The sequence below is a fragment of the Protobothrops mucrosquamatus genome, unplaced genomic scaffold (assembly GCF_001527695.2).
Source record: "Protobothrops mucrosquamatus isolate PMUCROS unplaced genomic scaffold, P.Mucros_1.0 scaffold70, whole genome shotgun sequence".
Lineage (NCBI taxonomy): Eukaryota > Metazoa > Chordata > Lepidosauria > Squamata > Viperidae > Protobothrops > Protobothrops mucrosquamatus.
This window is the reverse complement of record NW_015386448.1, coordinates 415,184-437,485: the sequence shown is the minus strand read 5'-3', so window position 1 is coordinate 437,485 and position 22,302 is coordinate 415,184. Positions and strand designations below refer to the sequence as shown.

Below are 22,302 nucleotides of genomic sequence, written 5' to 3'. Positions count from 1 at the left end.
AATGACCAAGGTCCTGGGGAAAACACTGAAAGTATCTTCAACTCAGAACGAGCCCTTGTATGGCTCTGCATGCTGATGGAATCCGTGTCGTTTGAGCCTCTCCCCAAAAAGGTAGTTGGGAGAAAGATATAATATATTCATTTTAGCACAGGTTTTTTTTCTTCCTTCATACGGGGCAGTCTTGATTTCAGTCCCTCCACAGCCCTGGCAATTATTCATTGATATCATTATAACCCGGATGGGCCAGAAGGAAAGCCCCCTACAAGAAAAAGAAGGAAACGTGAAACGTGAAAAAGGGCTGCTTTGTACCTGGGTCCCCACTGTTTTCTTGTGCTCTTTGTTGGTTGCTTTCACAGTTGGACGGGCGGAGCGGATATTGATTTTGGAAGACGTTTTTTTCCCAGAAGGAGCAGCTGGAGCAGGGTCCTTTTCGTCATGGAACAACTCCACAATGGCTGGGTACTAGAAAGAAGAAATAAAAACTTGTTATCTTGCTTCGGCGATCGAGCAACAAAGCGTAATTTCTTGAAAAAGAAATATATACACTCTTCAACGGAAGAAGGTGAAATCCACACCAAATACCAGCAGTATCAGTGTTAATGAAACCGAAGCACCTTCGTATATTCCTAAAACTAAACAAAACGGGGTGCCTCATTGTATTGCTTGCTATTGTTTGTATTATTATTATTTTTAATCTCTTGACGGCAGGCCCACCCAGGGGAATGTTGAGAGAACTGGTCTGTTGGAGCAGGACTAGGCCCATCTAACCAGCATTCTAACTGACATCTCCATCTCGGTTTAGGAAGCTCACAAATAAAAGATCAAGCTAGCTCTCTTTCCAAGGCTGCTTCCATCTGCTCAGTATGTACGGATGGGTAAGTCATAGAAGATACCGTACGATCAAAGGACTGGAAGGGACCTTGGAGGTCTTCTAGTCCAACCCCCTGCTCAAGGCAGGAGACCTTATATCATCCCGGTCAAATGGTTGTCCAGACTGTTTTTGAAAACCTCCAGTGATGGAGCACCCACAACCCCAGGAGGCAAGCTCTTTCATTGATTAATTGTTCTCATTGTCAGAAAATGTCTCCTTATTTCTCTCTTCAGTACAAGCTTCCACCAATTACTTCTTATCCTGTTCTCTGATGCTTTGGAGACTAAGTCAGTCCGCTCTTCTCTGGGAGAGCCCCTCAAGTACTGGAAGAGAGCTACCATGTACCCCCCAACACACCCCAATCCTTCTCCTCAGCAGAGTAGACATGCCTGGCTCCCTCAGTTATTCTCCACATGTATTGGACTTCAGACCCCTTATTATTTTTGTTGGTTTTCTCCACACACTTTCTATGGTCTCAGCATCTCGTTTGTATTGTGGTGACCAAAACTGTATGCAGCATTCCACGTTTGGCAACTTTAAGATCTACGGACTTCAACTCCCAGAATTCCCTAGCCAGCATGGCTGGCTAGGGAATTCTGGGAGTTGAAGTCCACAGGTCTTAAAGTGCCGAGATTGAACACCCCTGGTGTAGTGTTGAGAATTTACTCTGTTCCTTCTTTATTATTGAATCTCTCTGCTCTTTGCCCTAATCTGAGGTTGCTTCCTTCTGATTTTCTTCCCCACATGTATGCACAAGGCACATGTTGTTGCATGTAGTGGGTTTGGTACTAGGCCTTGCCTATTCCTATAACAGTCCCCCTTTAAAAAAACAAAAAAACACAACCTTCCTAACTTGCTTCACTAATTTTTGTTCAGGTCAGATTTCTGCTTTCGAGAATGTTCACAGGCATCCCAAAGGGGGCTTCAACCTCTAACACAGTGTTTCTCAACCTTGGCAACTTGAAGAGGTATGGACTTCAACTCCCAGAATTCCCCAGCCAGCTGTGCTGGCTGGGGAATTCTGGGAGTTGAAGTCCATACCTCTTCAAGTTGCCAAGGTTGAGAAACACTGCTCTAACATGTCTGCCCCATTTGCTAGAATAACAAGAAGCAGCCCATTCTCACAACTGTTTTCATTAAGACAAGACCACATTTTGTCATCTGGTGCTTCCCGAGATTGATTAGCTCAATTCTGTTTCCATGTTTGCCAAAAGCCTCTTGAAGAAACAATCTGTCTCCACAGAGAGGTTTTCTGACTTGACACACCGCTGTTGATCTGCTTCATAACCGCAAATTTTATTTTAATATCAGCTGCCAAGAAAACCCCTTTGTCCATCTCCTGCTCCAGCCAGCTTTCCTTGTTTTAACACCTTCAGGAACGCTGGTCACCTCCTTCTTGAGGGAAATTCTCTATCTGCTATCCCTCTAATTCATGGATTAGGCCAGGAGTAGGCAACCTGGGCTCTTTTATGACTTGTGGACTTCAACTCCCAGAATTCCTGAGCCAGCCATGCTGAGGGGAAAGGGAGAGGTTTCCAAGCTGAGCCATGCTGGCTCAGGAATTCTGGGAGTTGAAGTCCACAAGCCATAAAAGAGCCAAGGTTGCCTACCTCTGGCCTAGGCCCCTTCATGACTGGTGGACTTCAACTCCCAGAATTCCTCAGCCAGCCTGGCTCAGCTTGGAAACCTCTCCCTTTCCCCTCAGCATGGCTGGTTCAGGAATTCTGGGAGTTGAAGTCCACGAGTCATAAAAGAGCCGAGGTTGCCCACCCCTGGATAAGGACGATAAAGATTCCCTGTGCTTTTTTCAGAATCCGCCTTTTCAGATGTACACAGTAGAGCTCCACAGTAACCAATTTATAGCCAGTCCTTCACTTATGACCACAACCGGGAGCAGAAATGCCATTTTTAAGTAATGTGGGTGATAAGTGAGTTGCGCGTGATTTTACAACCGTTTTGTTGCGATCATTAAGTGAATCGCCATAGTCGTTAAGCGAATCTCGCTTCCCCCATTGACTTTGCTTTTTGGAAGCCCCCTTGGAGTGCACTGATTGGCAATAACAAGGAAGTCCAGCGGCCTCCGGAAAAAGCACCTTTGACCTGGATGACGGAGAACCTCCATTGACATTGAGCCCTGCGCTTTGGGATGGACGCCCTTCGGAGGGTGCAGGAGCACGAATGGATTTCCAGAAAACATTGCAGACCACAGGAACCGTCTGCGCTTCAGTTGGAGATGCAGACAACACAAAACTCATCCCCCTCAGCCTGGACACATCTTCAGCAGTGAAGGGACCCAGGGCAGGAAACATCCTGCAGCCAAGGAGGCCCCACACCCATTTGCACCACTCAGGAGACCCTGAGGACACAGAGATAAACCTCCGAGTGGCCTCAACAACTCCCTAAAAGGATGCAAATGACCAGCTGTCTGCAAGGAGTATAAATCCTTCCATTCCCCACCATCTGGTCAGAGCTGAAGAAGCTTCATAGATTAGAAGCGAAACATCTTCAAAGAAAAAGAAGAAAGTCCAGTTGCCTCCTGAAAAAGCACCTTTGGGACAACCATGACCTGGAGGATGGAGCATCTCCCTAGACAATTGGCAATAACATGGCCCTGGGACACTGCCATAGTCAAAAGTGCAAGGACTGGCTGTAAGTCGCATTTTTCAGCACCACTGTAACTTCAAACAGTCACTAAACCAATGTTCATAAATCAAGGACTATCTGTATTACTGGTATGATGTACTGTCTATAGCAGGGCTAGGCCACCTTGGTTCTTTTATGACTGGTGGACTTCAACTCCCAGAATTCCTGAGCCAGCCTGGCTCAGCTTGGAAACCTCTCCCTTTCCCCTCAGCATGGCTGGCTCAGGAATTCTGGGAGTTGAAGTCCACCAGTCATAAAAGGGCCAAGTTGGAAGACCCCTACCCTAGGCCTAGAGTCTAGACCAGAGGTAGGCAACCTGGGCTCTTTTATGACTCGTGGACTTCAACTCCCAGAATTCCTCAGCCAGCATGGGGGAAACTTTGGCCCCTTCATGACTGGTGGACTTCAACTCCCAGAATTCCTGAGCCAGCGTGAATCAGCTTGGAAACCTCTCCCTTTCCCCTCAGCATGGCTGGTTCAGGAATTCTGGGAGTTGAAGTCCACCAGTCATAAAAGGGCCAAGGTGGGCCTACCCCTGGTCTATGACAAACAGTCTTGCCCAAAATCGCCCAGGGCTGAGGGTGAGGGTGAGTGGTGAAAGGGCCCAACAGACGGGCAGAATGACTGTGGGTCAGAGGGGGTCAGCTCTCTACCAGATCACACACTGAGATCACCCCAAAAGTTTCCATCTCACCCAACGTCCCAGGAGCCCTGAGCCAAATGCTTCTAAGAAATCCACAAATAAGTTACAGCAGACGACACTCCAACCCCAGATTTTCCAATCCCGCCCAGGGCTCGATTATACACCTCTTGTGACGAATCAGCGTTCATAATTTTAAATGGCGCCAGGCACAGAAATTGTTCGACATTTTTAGCACCAGTTCTCAGGCAGAACGGCAAGTGGCTCTGAAAAATTTATTTTCCGCGGAGAAGAAAATTCCTCCAGTGGCCTAGCTCGTACCTCTTGCATCCCAAGATGGCCTCCGGGCTGCATGAATATTCTGACTTTCATTTTATAATCCCATCCAAGTATGAACCCTTTCCAGCCCATTTCACTTTCTCACACTCAAGCCTGAGGCTTCCACTTTCTTTGAGGGCCGTTAGGATGAAGCTAGTCCTCATGGTCCACGAGAATAATAAAAAAATCCAGCCAGGAGAGAAGCTCCCCCCCTACACACACACACACACACACACACACACACTCAGTCAGTCTGCAAAATGCTTTTGTCTCTAACCCAAGGACCACCTTGCTCAAAATGCCAAACTCCCTTTTGTGTTCCTCGTTTGCCTCTTTTTATAGCCCGTTCTTTGTCCGTTCCTGGTGCACGTGAGTCTGACAATGGCCTAAAATTAACCTGCCATTGAAATGGTGTTATCTCCTCCAGGCAGCCTAGTCTGCATCCTAAGCCCTTTGAAGGAAGCGGCTCGTGAACGCAGCTGCCTCCTCCCCAACGGAAGCTAATTTTCCCATCCTTCTTACGGGAATTTTTAACAGATGTCTGTCTCCTGGTCAAAGCAAACCCCAGGAGATTAAGAAAAAAAATCCTGTCAAAAGGGAGAGAAGCAAGCCCTCCCCTCTGCAGAGTCTCCAATAAAAATAAATTGGACTACCCTTTAAGAAAATCTATTTTCAGCAGGGAAGCAGCCTGTGGCTCCTTCTGGCATTCAGTGTCAAGGCATAGAGAATTGCTAAGTTCTGCAGTTCTATAGGTAGCATACATGAACGCGCAGCACGAAGGCATAGAGGTAAACCTCGACTTATAATTATTCATTTGGTGAACATTCAAAGTTACAACGGCACTGAAAAAAGTGGGACTTATGACGGGGATTCATCGGCTGTTTGCAGCATCTCCCTGTACACGTGATCCAGTTCAGATGCTCGGCAACTCGCGTGTGCCTATGGCAGCTGCACTGTCCCCGGGGCCATGGGGTCGCCAGTTATAACCTTTCCAGCTGGTCCCAACAAGCAAAGTTGTGTCCCCCCTCAAGATTTGAAAGAAATCCAGAAGATTAATTCATCTCCAGTGGTTTTCTTGAGATACACCTTGCTTTTTGCACTGTGATCTCACAGTGTACACTTGCTATAAACTAGATCTTAATATTGTCCATTTGCGTGGACCTCATGCTATCAGCCAAGATGTTCTTCTGCACAAATTAACCAGAACGGAGCCATCAAAAATGAAAGGAGAAGGAACTTCAGCCATAAATAACCTATAATGCCAGAATACGACAATCCAATCTATTTTTCCCACTGGTAACTTTACCTTGCCGGCCTTCAGAATATTGATCTGTTCTTCGTGGACTGTGTCTCTGTTTTTTTCCAAAAAGCCCTCACAATAATATTCCACCTAGAAAAGTTTCCAGAACCAGAGTTTGGGTAGGAAAAGAAAAAGAAAAATTAAAATTGTGAGTACAAATCTTATCAAACAAATTAAGATATTCTTAAATAATACGGACAATATGTCCCTATAGTTTTCTTTTCAAAATACTCTTTTTTAAAATGAGGCAGCCTAAAACCAGAATATATTACAAAATGCTAAAATATTTGGATCTCAATTTCTACATTAATTCAAACTGAACTGGGTGTATGCTCAGATGCACAAAAGACTAGTTTAGCGTTATCTGTTGTGTTCTGCAATTATCAAAACTAGGTGCTTATTAATAAAAGACTGGCTTTTAACCTGGTTAAAAGTGTGCTAATGTGGCTGGAGGATGGGTAGAACCATTTTTTTCCACTGGGGGGAAATCTCTGGCCTTCTGCACAAAGTGGTTGATGTTATGATTGAGGATGATTTGCCCTCCGTTGTAAGAGACACCCGGTGCAGTTTCCGTCATCTAAGCTCACTAGGAACTCTTAGAAAACTGGCAGCTGTGCTCTTCAAGAGTCACAACGGAGTCAAAGGAGGTGAGAAACTGTGGCTACTTAAAAGCACCAGGGTAACGTCAGAGTTGAGAGTTTAGACCAAGCCTTCTTTGTTGAAAGGGGCCTGCAACCTTGACAACATTCCTGAGGTTGAAACTCAAGTCCTTTGGCCACCTAAGGAGAAGGAAGGACTCCCTAGAGAAGAGCCTGATGCTGGGAAAGATGGAGGGCAATAGAAGAAGGGGACGACGGAGAAGGAGGGGGCTGGATGGAGTCACTGAAGCAGCAGGCGTGAACTTAAATGGACTCCAGAAGATGGTAGAGGACAGGAAGACCTGGAGGAACGTGGTCCATGGGGTTGCGATGGGTCGGACACGACTTCGCAATTAACAACAAAAGGCCCCTGTTTGTTGAGTATCAAATTTTGTCTCCTGACCGATGGGAATTATACCCTACTTCTGAGAAACGGGTTTGTTTAGCAGGTGCTACTAACAACATAAAAGAGAGCTAGAATAAGGGAAAGTGCAGACGTACCACTTTTGTCTTTCAAATCCAACACTGCATCACCATGATTCTCACTACTACGCAATTAGATGCAAAGAAGAGAGGATCTAAAACTCTTTTTCAATCTCACTCTAAATTCCAATTTTCAATTCATTTGTAAATTTTTTTCTTCTGCCTTTAGATTTCAAAGGTGAAAGGAACGTGAATAAATAGCAGCTGCCAGGAGCTCCGGTGGCCCAGTGGTTAGAATGAGCTATTGCAGGCAAACTCTTACCCACAGCCCGGAGTTCGATCCTGACGGGGCACAAGGCTGACTCAGCCTTCCGTCCTTCCGAGGGTGGTAAAATGAGGACCCAGATTGTCAGGGGCAATATGTAAATAATGCTTTTACACTGTAAACCACCCGGATAGTGCTGTAAAGAGCTACGGGGCAGTATGTAAGTTTAAGTAAGATAAGATAAGATAACCTTTATTGTCATTTTTTTTTCTGTGGGCACAACGGCACACATCGAAAATGCTTAAAGAGATCGATTGATCAGCTTAAAGAGATTGATTGATTGATGGATTAGATATGTATAGGATAGATTAATATTTTATTTTAAATAAGGGATATTAGTGGAAGAAGAAATAAATAAGATTTATGATAAAATTAAGGAACTAGAACATATTTGGAAGGGATACCTGAATTGATAATGTTTTTTATTTAAAGTTAATTTGATTACGGTATTGTAAATTTATAAAGCTTTAAAAACAGGTCCAGGTTGAATAAATTTAAGCTAGAATTGGATTATTTTAAATAAATTATGTTATTTAAGGGAAAAAGAGAGGGAATACTTGATGTATTGATTGAATTATGTATATATGTTTTGTTTTTAGATGTTTGACTACCCTAGCACCACGGTGTGTCTTGAGCACTTTGTCTTAAGAATAAAAAAACCAATAAAATTTGTTTTAAAAAAAAATGAAATTTAGTGCTATTGCTATTCTAGCTAGTAGAGGCAACCAACACACAAGGGCTCCCCAGGTCAAAAGGAGATGTCAGCACAATTAGGGAGAAAGGCTGGACCTGTACCACACCCTCTCAAAGTCTCTCTGTTGCCACTACCTTATCTGCAAAGTGCACAATAATGAATGCCATGTTCGACATGCGAGGCTTCTGGAAATGCTGACTGCTTCCGTGGCGATCATAGAGTTTCTGAGCCCAGTTCTCGTCTGTCCCTTTAGGGACCTGTTTTAAAAGAAAAGAAGAGAAAGACAATTATTCCAAAATGCCAGGACATACAGTAAATCATTATTCTGAATGTATTGTTCTGAATGGGAACCTGCATTTTCACTACAAAACAATGCAACTATCAGGCTTGTCAGATGCTATATTTTTTCCTATCCTGCTCCATGGAATAGAGAGTAGTGGTCTCTGACAGAAGGCCACCTGAAGAGACTAGAAGCATTTGAAATGTGGATTTACAGGCGGTTGTTACGTAGAAGCTGGGTTGACAAGATCAGAAATGAGGAGGGGATAAGCTACCCGGGAAAGCCAAGGGAAATCATCAAAACAATTAAAAAACGAAAGTTAGAATATTTCAGACATGTGAGGCGACACCCAGAAAAATACGGCATGCTCCATTTAATCCTCCAGGGAAAGATGGAAGGCAAACGAGATCCAGGCAGAAGAAGAACATCGTGGCTTCAAAATCTAAGGGACCGGTTTGGACAAAACTCAGCAGCAGTTTTTCGTGCGGCTGCTGATAAAAACAGGATCGCCAACAGGATCGCCAACGTCCGATAATGGATATGGCACAAGAAGAGGAAGAAGAGAATGCAACTATCTCTATCTGGAGAACCTCTAAGCTGTGCTTATTGGAAAACCACATCTCACATTCGCTTACGTGACGTGTATTCAAGGACAAAATGACATGCATACAAGTAATCCTCAACCTACAACCACAATGGGGACCGGAGCCTCTGTTACTAAGTGATGCGGTCCAGACTTTTATGGTCCAGATTATTTAATTTGACACAGTCCATATCAAATATTTCATTTTAATTAGGTTTTAAAGTGGGTATTTTTATCTCTGTATTTGTTTTACCAGGCTGTCAGCCGCCCTGAGTCCGTAAGGAGAAGGGCGGGATAAAAATCCAAATAATAAATAAATAAAATAAATAAATAATGGCTTAAAAATAAACAAAACATTCATAGCTCTTAAGTACTTATTTACTTGTCATAACGGTTCTTTTCCTTGACACTTTCATATTGTTTTTCTATAAGGAAACAGTAAACAAACATTTGTGCAGAAATTAAAGGAGTATTCACGCTGAATCTTTTCTTCCACCAAACTAAGCGGGACTAACTTTCACCGTGAACGGCAGTAACTTTTCCAGATTTAAAAGAGCCAACAACCCAAAGCTGAAACGAAGAGGTGCAGCAAACATCCATTTCACAGTCAACTCAATGTAATGTCTTAGCTTTTAAGCTCACTATCTTCAAGGTAATAATCAAAGCTATCTCTTTTTTATTTAATTAGTATCCCACATCAAACAAATTAAAAGGATATTTTAGATAATTTTACAATATCATGAGGACATGAGACTCCTGCTTCCAAAAACCTCTCAATAAATTGGAATAATGCTTCAGTAAAACCTTTTTTGCAGAGTTTGCAAAATTCTGCCCACCAACTTATTTTTATTCAAACTCCAATGACATGAGAGAGGCTGCAGAGTGTTTGTGATAAAAAGACATTGTTCAACAATTCTTTTTTTTTCTTCCCTTCACAGATGGGGAAAAACTGAGAGAACAAACGGTACCAGGACCTTCATAAATTTCTATGAAGGAGATACTTTAGAGCTGACATGCAATAAAAACACTCTGGCATCTGCCTAAGAACAGATGGGAGACATGACAGCAGTGTTCCAGTATCTGAGGGGCTGCCCCAAAGAAGAGGGAGTCAAGCTACTCTCCAAAGGACCTGAAGGGAAAACAAGAAGCAACGGATGGAGACTAACCAAGGAGAGAAGCAACCTGGAACTAAGGAGAGATTTCCTATCAGTGAGAGCCATCAACCAGCGGAATAGCATGCCTTCAGAAGTGGTGGGTCCTCCATCACTGGAGGCTTTTAAGAAGAGACTGGACAGTCATTTCTCTGAAAAGATATAGGATTTCCTGCTTGAGCAGGGGGTTGGACTAGATGATCTCCAAGGTGCCTTCACACTCTATTATTCTATGTTCCATGTTCTGTATATCTCTTGTTAAAACGCAGAGAGTCCCACCGTGTTCAGGGAAGGAACATGGCTGCTGATTGTAGATAGGAAGCTGGAATCATATTTAGCAACAATTAAGTTCTACTGATATCAGCGGGCTTACTTGAACTTAGCAAAATCTGGATACCATCAACTGACTTTGAACTGACCCAGGTTCTTTGGAAATAGTCTACCTGTTTCCCCAATGACTGACTTGTTTTCTTGCATGTTGTGTTTTCATGAAAATGCTCATGAGGTGTTAGCGCAAGACTTCCCGAAGATATCGTCTTACTATAAACACTGAACAATTATAAGTTTGGGGGAATTTTTTTTACCTTACATTCTTCATCCAGCAGGTCCAGGATGCCCAGCTTAGCTTCTATAAGGTCTATGCATGGCTGATTGTCATAAAAGTCAATGAGGGTCCAAGGAATTTCCTCCTTCATGTACTCATCTTGTTCCAACTTAAAGACATGCTGTGGCAGAGAAAGACAGTAAGCGTTTAACTGTTGTCTGGAAAGGCCACTTCAATAAACCCCAAATATAGGCAATCCTCGATTTATAAACATCCGTTCAGGGACCATTCAAAGTTTCAATGGCAGTGAAAAAAGTGGCCTGGGACCATTTTTTACACTCCACTGGGGTCACCTGATCAAAACTCAAATACTTGGCAACTGACTCGTATTTATGACTGTTGCAGCACCCTAGGGTCACGTGATCCCCTTTTGCAACCTTCTGACACGCAAAGCCAATGTGGAAGCCAGATTCACTTAACAACCGTGTTACTAACTTAACAGCCGCAGTGATTCTCTTAACAACTGTGGCAAGAAAGGTTTAAAATGGGGCAAAACGCAACAACTGTCTTTGGGCTCGATGTGGGCTCATAAGTTGAGGACTTCCTATAATCACTGCAGCCCAAGTGGCTGTTTAAAAACTTGAACACCCTGGCTGTAGCTTGTTGTTTGTTCTCCAGATTTAATCTTTTCTAAAAAAAACCCTTAAGATTCCTATACTTTCTTTTGGCATTTATAATCTTTTGCACATTAAAGGTTATTTATACTACAGGCAACGAACAGCTAGAAGAACTGAATTCAAGAAAATAAAATGAAATTCTGAGCCATTGATGTGTCTCAGAGTAGCAAATCTATTATTCTCTAAGGCTGCAAGGACATTTTTGGTTGAACACCAATCCTTTTAGAAGCATGCGATAATTGCATTAACCATAGGTATCCCATAATTTAAACACAACAGTCTGAAAAAAGGTTTTAAAACTTAACTATGCAACAAAATTTATCTATTTTAGGGAGATTCCCACAAAAAACGAGGAAGTAAAAGAAGCCACATCCAAAACAGTAGATTTCACCTTAAATCTTGTTATTTTTACAGTTGGTTCCACAGTGACAGCTGTAACTGAGATCTGGGTTGACATTTAATATAGAATCACGTTCAATTTCAGAGATCAGGGATCATAGATTCTATTGCAGTAAATGCAAATATATATATATATATATATATATATAATAAAACAAAAATCATACTCATGCATAAAAACTACTTTATATATAAGGGCAGGAATATTAACGATTTGAAATCATGCACAAGTAATAGCTGAGTTCCAACTGCTGTAATATGAATCGCTTGTAAGTATCTAAAAACATAATGTATTAGGCTATTAAGGAAACAAGCAGCAGAAAACAGAATTTTCGCATGGATTGATGAATATCTTAAAATAAATATTTCACCCTCTCTGTCAATCCAGTACACTGTGTTACTATGAAAAATTGCCTTTAGGGACTTTTTAATTAATATGGGCAAAATCAATAGAAAGCAAAATGAGCAAAATAAAACAGAAAATCATTAGAGGTTTTTTTGTTTTTTGTTTTTAAACAACACTGGAAATTATTGAAAAAGCCACAGGGGAGATAAAACTTATAAAACTTTGGAGAATGGAAGCAGCTAAAAATTGTGACGATATGCAGAACTGGGAATGTAGGGCTAAGGATTCTGAGTGTTTTTAAAAAAGGGAGTATCTGCCATTCTTAAACTGAAGGAAAGTTTAATTTCCTTTTTCTGGGTCTTCCAATGCTGTTTGTTTATTTATTACAGAAGCTGAGGAACTTTCAAGAGTTATGCTAGCTCGCTCATACAATTATTATATAGTTATATAACACAAATATAGTGGGGTTCCTAATCTGAAATATTATTTAAAAGGATTTCAGCTGAGAAATTGCAAATCAACATATTTTCACAGTGGGAACTCACATAATTTCCATCTAGTAAACAGAACTCATCAAAAATTTATTTGCTTTTTAATAGCAACGGGTGGAAACTGATCAAGGAGAGAAGCAACCTGGAACTAAGGAGAAACTTCCTGACAGTGAGAACTATTAACCAGTGGAACCACCTGCCTCCAGAAGCGGTGAATGCTCCAACACTGGAAGGTTTTAAGAAGAGGCTGGACAGCCATTTGTCCGAAATGGTATAGGGTTTCCTGCCTGAGCAGGGAGGTGGACTAGATGACCTCCAAGGTCCCTTCCAATTTTTTATTGTTGTTGTTGTTTGTTGTTGTTGTTGTTGTTGTTGTTGTTGTTGTTATTATTATTATTATTATTATTATTATTATTACAAATAGAATGGTTTAGCAGATAAACCTCATGAACATATTAGACCCCCAAAATTATTTGTATATCTTGTTCATTTATTGCATTCCTAAAACAATTTAAGGTACAGAATATTTTGGATATCTTTGTATTCTTTGGCCCACCCCAAAGATACTAAAAAAATTGACAATCCAAATTACCGAATTGAATTGCTGCTGTAATTTTTCATTGGCGTAATTGATGCAGAATTGTTCAAAGCTATTATATTCAAAGGTTTCAAACCTGCAAAACAAAAGAATATTCTTAGACAAAGATTTCAAAGAATAGTTTCTGGAAAAATAATCATTAATATTTACAGATTAATTATTGTACTATTTTTATAAGTCACCCTGGGAATCTAATTTGAGAGAGTTATTAAAATGAAGTTTCCAGTTTGGAAATATCAGTGAGACCTTAGCTTAATTTTCCCAATCCAGAATCTTACAGATGCACAGATAGCTATCACAGGACGCAATTCTGGATCTGTAATTCCAACATATTTGGAGAACATTATATTGGGGAAGAAACGTTTAGGCTAACATATTCAGCAATCCCATCGCTCACCCTCTCAAAGAATCCAAATTTCAGTGGCTAGAACACTGACCTAGTCCCTGGGTCACAGGAACCACAATTTTAAATTTCTCACAATGACACTAGGACAGAATCAAGAGATTAGGGAAAATTTTAAGTGCTTCTCAACATTCTAATGTTTTTTACTGTATGAAGTCCAATCTTAGAATTCACCAGATTCTTAATTGAGCAGCAATTTAATTTTTTTCCCCAATTAAATTTGTGTGTGTGTATATATATGTGTGTGTGTATAGATAGATGATATATCTATATAGATAGAGATAGATAAATAGATATAGAGAAAGATAGAGATAGAGATAGAGATAGAAGCAGAGAACATTTGAAGGCAGCTGTACAACACCATTAAAAATATTTTATGAGACAAGTTTGAATAGTTTATTATTTTGGGTCTGACAAAATCCTGAGTAAGATCTATAGAGGAATAATACCTCTGGATACAAAAGAAATGTTGAAGAATCAAAAGGAAAAAAAATGTGATTCTTTCTATTCAAATAAGAAAGATTATCAGATGATGAAAGCCTAATTACCAGACTGCTTTCATTAGACCCTATATAGATAAAGGGCTTAAAATAGTTCTGCACTGTCATTTTAAGGAGATCCACACGTAACTCTACATTAATATACAGGCACGTTCCCTTAAAACTTCCATTTTTTCCCAATTTTATCAGATTAAGTACTCCTCTGTTGTCAAGTGTAACAGCTTAAATGAAACCAACCAAGTAAAATGAAAGCTTAAGATAATACCATTACATTTTATGGTTTTTAAGCATGTTGCTGTAATGGAAATCCAATCTCCTGTTTTAAAATCGATTAACAAAATGTCTTCCTTGAGATACAGTTTAATACCCTCGCCTTGCATTCTTTTCAACTAGGGCTTTGATTTGGGCTTTGCTTTAACGGATCTGATTCCTATCTATTGTCAAATAAAGTGGGAACTCCATTGCTTCCCGCTACTGTATGAAATCAAACACCGAAACATCCAGAGATCCCGACTTAACTCTTCCCAAAGTCACTCGTCTGAATCACACTGTGCCCTTAAATCCAGATCTCAGCAAACAAAACGCAAGCTCTCTTCTCCTGTCTAATGGCGCCTACAAAGGTTTGTAAGCCATGCTGATAGGGAAGGGAAAGGGGAATTCTCTACAACAGGGGTCCCCAACCCCAGGTCGGTGGACCGATACCGGGCCGCGGCATGCCAGCAACCAGGCCGCACAAACAAGCAAAGCCCCATCTGCGGGATGCAGGCAGCACACAAAACCATGCACACTCCGGTCCGCGGAAAAACCTCTCTCCACGGAACCGGTCCCTGGCGCCCAAAAGGTTGAGGACCTCTGCTCTACAAGGATACACCCTGGAATGGCATTCTCTAGGCCCAGGAACAGGAATCCAATTGTGTTTGAGTCTAGAGTGTGGAGTTCATCTCCGTTTCTTAGCCGAGGGAGCCAGTGTTGTCCAAAGACACTTCCGTGCTCATGTGGCTGGTGTGACTATACATGGAATGTTGTTACCTTCTCACCAAAGTGGTACCTATTTATCTACTTGCCTTCGCGTGCTTTCAAACTCCCAGGTTGGCAAGAACTGGGACAAATAATGGGAGCTCTCCTCACTGCACGGCACTCAGGTCTCAAACATGAGCTGTCAGCTTTCCAGTTGACAAGCTCAGCAACTTTAATCGCTGAACCGCTGCGCCCCTTTCAGACAGATGCCACTGGATGGCAGGGTCACTGCCCAGAGTTGCTCTTTGAGGAAGATGGGCAGTTTCTAAACATCAGACAAATCCCCTTCTCACCCCCAGGAACGGCCTCGTCTTCCTCAGTCTCAGGTCCTCTACCAGAATCTGGGAGTTTGAAGATTCTGCACGGTTATCTTAGCTGTTCTGATGTCGTTCCTGGGACCCGTCAGAGCCCAACTTAGGAGTCACAGCCGCAACCACTTTGGCCCTCCATTTCCACATTCGTTCAAGTTCCTCTTTCAGCCTCTGACACTTCTCCAGCTTTTCCTTCTTCCTGATGCTGCTGTCCCCTGGCACCGCTATGTCTGTCACCACTGCTGTCTTCTGGTCCTTGTCTACTACCACAATGCCTGGCTGACTGGCTAGCGCAGTGGTGGTAAACCCATGGCACGGGTGCCAGAGGCAGCATTCAGAGCCCTCTCTGTGGGCACGCGTGCCGTCGCCCCAGTCCTAGGCCTTCAGCTGGCTTTTATAAAACCTTTTCGCTTTAGGCCTCTGCCACCATGTGTAAAAAAAAAAGGTTCAATCAATCAGTCAATTTCAACTTCTCGCAGAAAAAAAAAAGATCTTGCAAAGTTGGAATTGATTGATTGAACTTTTTAGCCCCACTCAGTCTGCCGTTACCACCGCAGCCACGCCCACCCAATGGGCCACACCCACCCAATGGGCCACACCCACCCAATGGGCCACACCCACCCGGCACCCAACGATGCATAAGTGGGTTTTGGGTTGCAGTTTGGGCACTTGGTCTCTAAAAGGTTCGCCATCACTGGGCTTGCGGCTGCCTGCCTGTATCTGCAAGTCCCACAGGACCCTAACCCTCATATTCTCCATGACTTTCTGTGGGAACTCTCACCTGGACCTGTGCAGAGTTTCCTGTACACAGTGGTTTTGCCGTTCAGGGAATGCTGCTCCTGCCTGCAGCTTGCACCCTGCCACTATGTACTGGAGTGTCTCTGAGGCCTCTTTGCCGTAGTCTGCATCTTGACTCCTATCTACGGCGGTCGATCTGTGCTTCCATGGATCTGGTGCTTCGTGCCTGTGCATATATAAAATCTCTCCCCTGCATCATCACGAGGATGAGGATGCATCAAAGAAGCCTCACTTTAGCATCCTTACTCATCTCCAACATTATGTAGCTTATCCTCTTCTCTGTTCAATACATCTGATTAAGACCAATCCGGAGGCACCTGGCCTTCTGGCCTATGGGTGACAGTAGCGGGCTTAATGCATCGGTTGGTTTTATCACAGTCCTCAAGAACTTTCCCGCTTCATCTGTCAAGCAACAAGCAGAACTCGTAATAATCGTGAGAACTCCTGATCAATAAACTTTATTAAAGCTATAGGTTTTGATAGAAGCCACATCCAGAGGATTATAGTAACATGTGGTGTTTCCAAGATCAAAATCTATATTTAAAACAACAGACAAATGCTTCTGTGCTAGCTCTTGTTTCCAACTTACGTAAGAGACTACAGGTCCCCGTCTTCTAAAGTGGGGCATCCATCTTTCTGCAACAGTCACATCTGCTCCTACCACGTTGATTTTAACTGACTGCGAGAACTAGGGCACCCACACACTTCTGACCCCGGAGACATGACAGACCTTTTCTCCTGCACGCGGAGAGGGCTAGAGCAGCCCCCTGTGTTCATAACACAACTTATTACACCCAGAGAGATACTTAAGCTGTGGAGGTTCTACAGCCTTCATAAACGCATCCAAGTCTGTTCCAGCTGTGCTTTACCGGATTTGAAACATATGAATTTGAAAACAGCAACATACCCACAAATTGCCTTTGATGCCCTTTGTGCCAGCGTGCCAAGATTCCTCCCTACAAATTGCTCGACAAATTCCGAGTGTTGTTGTTATGCTCCGGCAGGCAAGAGAAAAGAGCCACACCACATGTCAGTGCTGCCATCCTGCTCCATCTAATAATCTCCACGGGGCTGATGCGAGGCTCCCATAAGCCTGGGCAGGTGGGGGGGGTGGGAGAGGGAGCAGGGGAGAGGGAGTCAACACATGGGGAGAGAATAACCAGAAACTGAAACTACACCGAATGCCTGGCAGAGGCACCGGCCAGACGGTCCCAAGGCCACAAGTGTGGAATGCAATGTGGAGCATCACAGAGCCTGTCAAGAATCAGGACTGTTGCCTAAACAATTTATTGCAATCCCACTGGGCACTAAACAGGTAAGGGAGGGAGGGGGTCTGGGAAAGGGGAAAGTCAGTGGGCAGATTTTGTGCGACCGAGTTGGGCCCAACACCACAACTTACTAAACTCCACTGCCTGGAGATTGCCCTGCCAAGCAAGGAATGCCCAGGAATGCCACAGCCGATCCTAGCAAATGCAAGCAAAGGGGCAGAGGAACGGGATCCTGAAAAGGATACAGGAGGATCTGGACAGACTTGAACACTGGGCGCTATCTAACAAAATGAAATTCAATGGTGTGAAAAGTAAGGTTCTACATTTAGGCAAGAAAAACCAAATGTACATGTATAGTTTAGGGGGTACCTGGCTCAATAGTAGCAACTGTGAGAGGGATCTCGGAGTCCTAGTGGACGATCCCTTAAACAGGAGCCAGCCGTGTGCTGCAGCTGCCAAAAAAGCCAACACAGTGCTGGGCTGCATTAACAGAGGGAGAGAATCAAGATCACATGAAGGGTTAATACCACTTTACAAGGCCTTAGTAAGGCCACACTTGGAATATTGCATCCAGTTTTGGTCACCGCGATGTAAAAAAGATGCTGAGACTCTAGAAAGAGTGCAGAGAAGAGCAACAAAGATGATCAGGGGACTGGAGGCTAAAACATACGAGGAACGGTTGCTGGAATTGGGTATGTCTAGTTTAACAAAGAGAAGGACAAGGGGGGACATGATAGTAGCCTTCCAGTATCTCAGGGGTTGCCCCAAAGAAGAGGGAGTCAAGCTATTCTCCAAAGCTCCTGAAGGCAGGACAAGAAGCAATGGATGGAAACTCATCAAGGAGAGAAGCAACCTGGAACTAAGGAGAAACTTCCTGACTGTGAGAACAATTAACCAGTGGAACAACCTGCCTCCAGAAGCGGTGGATGCTCCAACACTGGAAGTTTTTAAGAAGAGACTGGACAGACATTTGTCTGAAATGGTACAGGGTTTCCTGCCTGAGCAGGGGGTTGGACTAGATGACCTCCAAGGTCCCTTCCAACTTTATCATCATCATCATTATTATTATAAGCTCGTTGCTCACCCATAGATGTCCAGCACGCCAATGAAGGAATGCTGCTTGACCGTCGTGTGCAAGGCCTTGTTGATGTGCTGCACAATCCAGCTGAACAGCTGGGCGTAGATGTGCTTGGCCAGCGCATTCCTGGCGTTGACGGCCTGCTGGAGGGACATGTTCTTGGTGTAGGTTTCCGAAGTGGTGACCAGCTTCCGATGGCAGAGCCAGTGCTCCATCTGGCTGTGCTCCACCCCCAGCAATCTGCAAAAATGATGCAGGTGTTCATCTTGGTTCTAGGATACAAAGAGAAACATCTGATTCAGCAAGGCACAAATGGAGGTTGGTGTCGCCAGAGGGCCAAAAAACCCCATGCGACCTTCTCATTCCCTAGTGGGTGGGCTGGAAACCTTTGATGGTCTACTCCAGGGGTAGGCAACCTCGGCTCTTTTATGACTCATGGACCTCAACTCCCAGAATTCCTGAGTCAGCATAGCTGGCTCAGGAATTCTGGGAGTTGAAGTCCATGAGTCATAAAAGAGCCGAGGTTGCCTACCCCTGGTCTACTCAAAACGGCCTTCCTGGGCCGCTGTTTCCAGCTTCCGGAGGCACAGTGGTTAGAATGCGGTATTGCAGGCTCATTCTGCCGACTGCCAACAGTTCGTTTCTGACTAGCACAAGGTTAAGTTAACTTTCCACGCTTTTGAGGTCAGTAAAAGGAGGAGCCAGATTGTTGGGGGGGATATGCTGACTCTGTAAACTGCTTACGAGAGGGTTACAAAGCACTGTGAAGTGGTATATAAGTCTAAGTCAGTGGTTCTCAACCTTTTTAATGCCGCGACCCCAACCGGTCGTAAGTCGAGGACTAAACTGGTCGTAAGTCGAGGACTACCCAACTGGTCGTAAGTCGAGGACTTTCCCTGCCCGGGAGCACCGCGCATGCGTGGTTCCGCCCCCTGCGCCAGCCGAGGCGTAGCTGGCAAGCGGCAGAGACGGAGCAGGCCGACCACCAACTGGCCCAGCCCAAGGGAGGTAAGGCACCCGCTGGAAAAGGGGAAAAAATTGCGGACAAAAAAAATGGCGGACAGCCTTGCTTGGCGACCCCCATGAAATGGTCGATCGACCCCAAATGGGGTCCCGACCCACAGGTTGAGAACCACTGGTCTAAGTTCTGTTGCTGTTCCAACGAAGGAGAATATTTGGAGCACAGGGTTGAAATGAGGGATCCTTGGTGCTCTCCGAGTTTGATTGTTTTCTTGCAAACATTTCTGTCATGGTTCCGACTAATGAAACACTTCAAAGAACTTCCAGGCATGTTTATCCTAAAACCTTTATTAACAGTATTACAAATTGACGGCACATCATGGAGGCTTATGCCAGAATCTGAATTTCTCTTGCTTGCGTCTAACTTTTCTTTCTAAACCCCTCCCTTATTTTGCAGTCATAAGTCACATCTTCCAATTAGCCCGGAGGGCAAAGATTCACTTCCGTTCCTTTTTCCCCGGGCTTTTCCCTCCTCCCTCCTCTACTCTGCATTATCTCTAAAAAATACCAGAGTTTTGTATATTTTGTCAAAGCAAGAATATACAGTATTTGCAGCGTTGACAGTTTCATTACCCAACCACCCAACAGTAACGATGATGTTACCTAGTTTGTGTAATGAAATGTCTGCAAGAAAACAACCAAACTCAGAGAGCACCAAGGACTTCTCGCTTCCAGCTTCGTTAGTTTGCAGCGACAAGAGACCAACATCCACCGCATGAAACATTGGGCTCCTTCACAAGGACATTACTACTACAATACTATAACCAGCTACAGACCTACCTTGAGCTGCTAACTCATCCTAAACATAACCAAAGATATTTTTTCCTCTGGATCTCTAGCTAATTACTATCTTTGCTAGTGTATGGCACTGAGCACCTGGATAACAGTAATAAAATTGTGTAGAAAGAGCACATACAGTGCGTTTTTAATAAGTTTACAGACATTTCTAAAATTCTGTTTTCATTTTGCCATTATGGGTACTGAGTGTAGATTAAGGAGAAAAAAATGAATTTCAACAACTGTAGAATCAGGCTGCAGCATAACAAAACTGACAAAAAACGTGAAGGGGCTCTGAATAGTTTCTGAGAGTGCCGTAATACTACGATACACCTATGAGGGAAATAAGTGGTCAATTTTTAAGGTCTGAGGAATTCAAAAAAGCATTATATGCCATAGGTTACCTTTTAAAATATATTGATTCATAAGAAGAGATAAGTGTTCTATATATTAATATCTAGGCCACTTATCCAATTAAGCGCAGTATTTGTTAGCTGGAAAAAATCTGGAAGTTTCCCTCCTGTGGAAACAGCAGCTGGTCACTCTGCGATCCAGAGTCTGACGAGGAACTTCGTGGGGGGAAATTCTCTGCCCCACCGAAACAGGGAATCTGGGGCAGATGCCACGTGGGGTGTGGACCCCACCCAAAGTTTTCCAGCTCTGGCGGGCGGCATCGAAACCCACACATTTTTGTGTCGGGTTAGATATATATTTTCCACAATCTGGACATTTGACCATCCTGCTTACATTCCCCTGGGACTTTACATGGAAGTTGATGTTACGAAGCTGCCGTGCAAGTATCAGTGGGCGGTTCCTGGCTAAGGAGAACAGGACTGGACTCCGACTTTGATTGTTTAACAATATAAAAACCAACAGCTCTTTTCCTTCACTTAGTCCAGTGATAGCGAACCTTTTAGAGACCGAGTGCCCAAACCGCAACCCAAAACCCACTTATTTATCGCAAAGTGCCAGGACCGCATCAGCATTGTGGTGCCCTCATGGGGGGGGGCAGGGAGGTGCCTCTGAATGCCGCCTCTGGCATGCAAAAACCGGGGGCGCAAAAATGGGCCACCGTGCTGCAAGGTGCAAAAATGGTTACCACCGCACCACAGGGTGCAGATACAAGACACTACACCACACAAGAATGGGGCAGGGCTAGTGAGTATCACACAGGCACTAGCCTCGCCCCATTTGCAGCCTGTGCATGCTCGCGGCCCCGTGTGCGCATGCGCGCATCTAAAATGCTTCCCCCTCCCTTTTCTTCCAGTCCACCATTCGACAATGGTTGATGACCTCTGCTCTACCACCTCTACTCGCGCTTGCTAGTCGGCCACTTCGCCTCGTTTGTGCTGGGCGGGGCTCCTGCTCGGGGCGGCGGCGGTGGCACGCATGCCAACAGAGAGGGCTCTGAGTACCGCCTCTGGCACCTGTGCCATAGGTTCGCCACTAATGACTTAGTCAAAAGGAAGACACGGTCCCTTCTGACTCCGTTATTCTGTACAGGCCGTCCTTGACGTACGACCACAATTGAGCCCCAAATTTCTGTTGTTAACTGACACATTGGTTGAGTGAGTTTTGCCCTGTTGTACGACATTTCTCACCACGGTTGTTAAGTGAATCACTGCGGTTGTTAAGTCAGCCACACGGTCGTTAAAGAAATCTGGCTTCCCCTTTGACTTTGCTTGTCAAAAGGTCGCAAAAGGGGGGTCTCATGACCCTGGGACACACCAAAGGTCATAAATACGAACCAGTTGTCAAGTGCCTGAATTCTGATCACGTGACCCTGGGGATGCTGCAAAGGTCACAACTATGAAAAATGGTCATAAGTCACATTTTTCAGTGCTGTTGTAAGTTTGAACGGTCGCTAATTGAGCTGTTGTAAGCCGAGGACTACCTGTACTTCTGATCAAGCCTCAGGTTTACCAGGGCGGAGGGAGAGCGACCGTCCTCGTCTCTAAGGCCGCACTAACACCCGGGGTCCCAGTGTCTGGCCTGAGGCCTTCACCGCTACTTTACTTTACTTTACTTTACTTTATTTTTGATTTATATCCCGCCCTTCTCCCAACGGGGACTCAGGGCGGCTCACAACATATTTAAAAACAGAAACATACAGTCCCCACCCAATAAAACCAATTAAGAATAAATATTTCAGAGTTGTGTTATTTAAAATATTCTAAAAAATGAACCCGATTTAAAATCCTCCCTAGGC

At 43.9% G+C, this 22,302-nt stretch overlaps 1 protein-coding gene across 1 annotated transcript in view; it reads right to left on the bottom strand.

Moving 5' to 3' along the window:
- MYO5B (myosin VB) overlaps positions 1–22,302 on the bottom strand; it is a 177,996-nt gene that overhangs the window by 114,291 nt on the left and 41,403 nt on the right. The window contains exons 7-12 of the mRNA XM_029283377.1: positions 18,303–18,568; positions 12,916–12,997; positions 10,451–10,591; positions 7,987–8,109; positions 5,779–5,862; positions 310–462 (exon numbers count right to left, since the gene is read on the bottom strand). Of these exons, the coding sequence (XP_029139210.1) occupies positions 310–462; positions 5,779–5,862; positions 7,987–8,109; positions 10,451–10,591; positions 12,916–12,997; positions 18,303–18,568 (849 nt within the window). The remainder of the gene's footprint in view (positions 1–309; positions 463–5,778; positions 5,863–7,986; positions 8,110–10,450; positions 10,592–12,915; positions 12,998–18,302; positions 18,569–22,302) is intronic.